Source organism: Antrostomus carolinensis, unplaced genomic scaffold, assembly GCF_000700745.2.
Source record: "Antrostomus carolinensis isolate BGI_N321 unplaced genomic scaffold, ASM70074v2 scaffold38160, whole genome shotgun sequence".
Classification (NCBI taxonomy): Eukaryota; Metazoa; Chordata; class Aves; order Caprimulgiformes; family Caprimulgidae; genus Antrostomus; species Antrostomus carolinensis.
The window spans coordinates 13,178-13,823 of record NW_010291277.1 but is presented as its reverse complement, the minus strand read 5'-3'; the positions used below and the strand labels follow the sequence as shown (position 1 = coordinate 13,823).

The 646-nt window shown below is 63.9% G+C and overlaps 1 protein-coding gene across 1 annotated transcript in view; it reads left to right on the top strand.

Annotated features, from left to right (window-relative positions):
- The window catches only part of LOC104531087 (forkhead box protein E4), a gene marked incomplete at its 5' end in the record, with an annotated part of 763 nt that extends 347 nt beyond the window's left edge, over positions 1-416 (top strand). Inside the window, 1 exon segment of the mRNA XM_029086979.1 lies at positions 1-416. This exon segment is cut by the window's left edge and continues 98 nt beyond it. Within this exon segment, the coding sequence (XP_028942812.1) occupies positions 1-416 (416 nt within the window).
- Between the last annotated feature and the right edge of the window lie 230 nt (positions 417-646).

Genomic DNA, 646 nt, shown 5'->3' with positions numbered 1-646 from the left:
GCGGGCAGCAGGCCCTGCAGCCATCGCCACCCACCGAGCTGGGCCACCCGTCGCTGGGCTTGTCCGGGGCCGAGCTGGCTCCTTCCTGCTCTGCCAGCAGCTCCGAGCCCCCCTGCTTCCAGGCACAGCCCGTCAGCCCTGGCTTGTTGGGCCGGGCTGGACCTAACCCCTTGGCTTACCCCTATGCCGCCTCTCCCCCACATCTGCCCGTGGCACAGGGCAGCTACTCTCCCGGCAGCCCACAGCTCTACGGGGCTCCCAACAGACTGGCCCTGCCAGCCATGCGGCCCCCAGCCTGTGCCGAGCACGGCGAGCAGCTCCTGGGGCTCTCTGCGTCACCCCTCAGCCAGTTCAGCTCCAGCAACACCTACATGAGGCAGCCCAATTTCCCCACTGGCCTCGAGCGGTACATGTGATGGAGTCAGGGGGAGGTTGGCTGGACATCCCCAGCCTCCCATGAGCATCTGTGGACACATGGACTTCTCCCTGCTTTGGGGATTGGCTGGGGTGGGGTCAGGGGTCCCTGGCCTCTGGCTGTGTGGGGACACACACCTGCAATGGACCTAACTCCTCTCTTTCTCAGCTTATTTTTAGCTAGAGGCAAGATGATCTATTTTTCTGACCCATCCTCTCCTGGAAAAGGTCC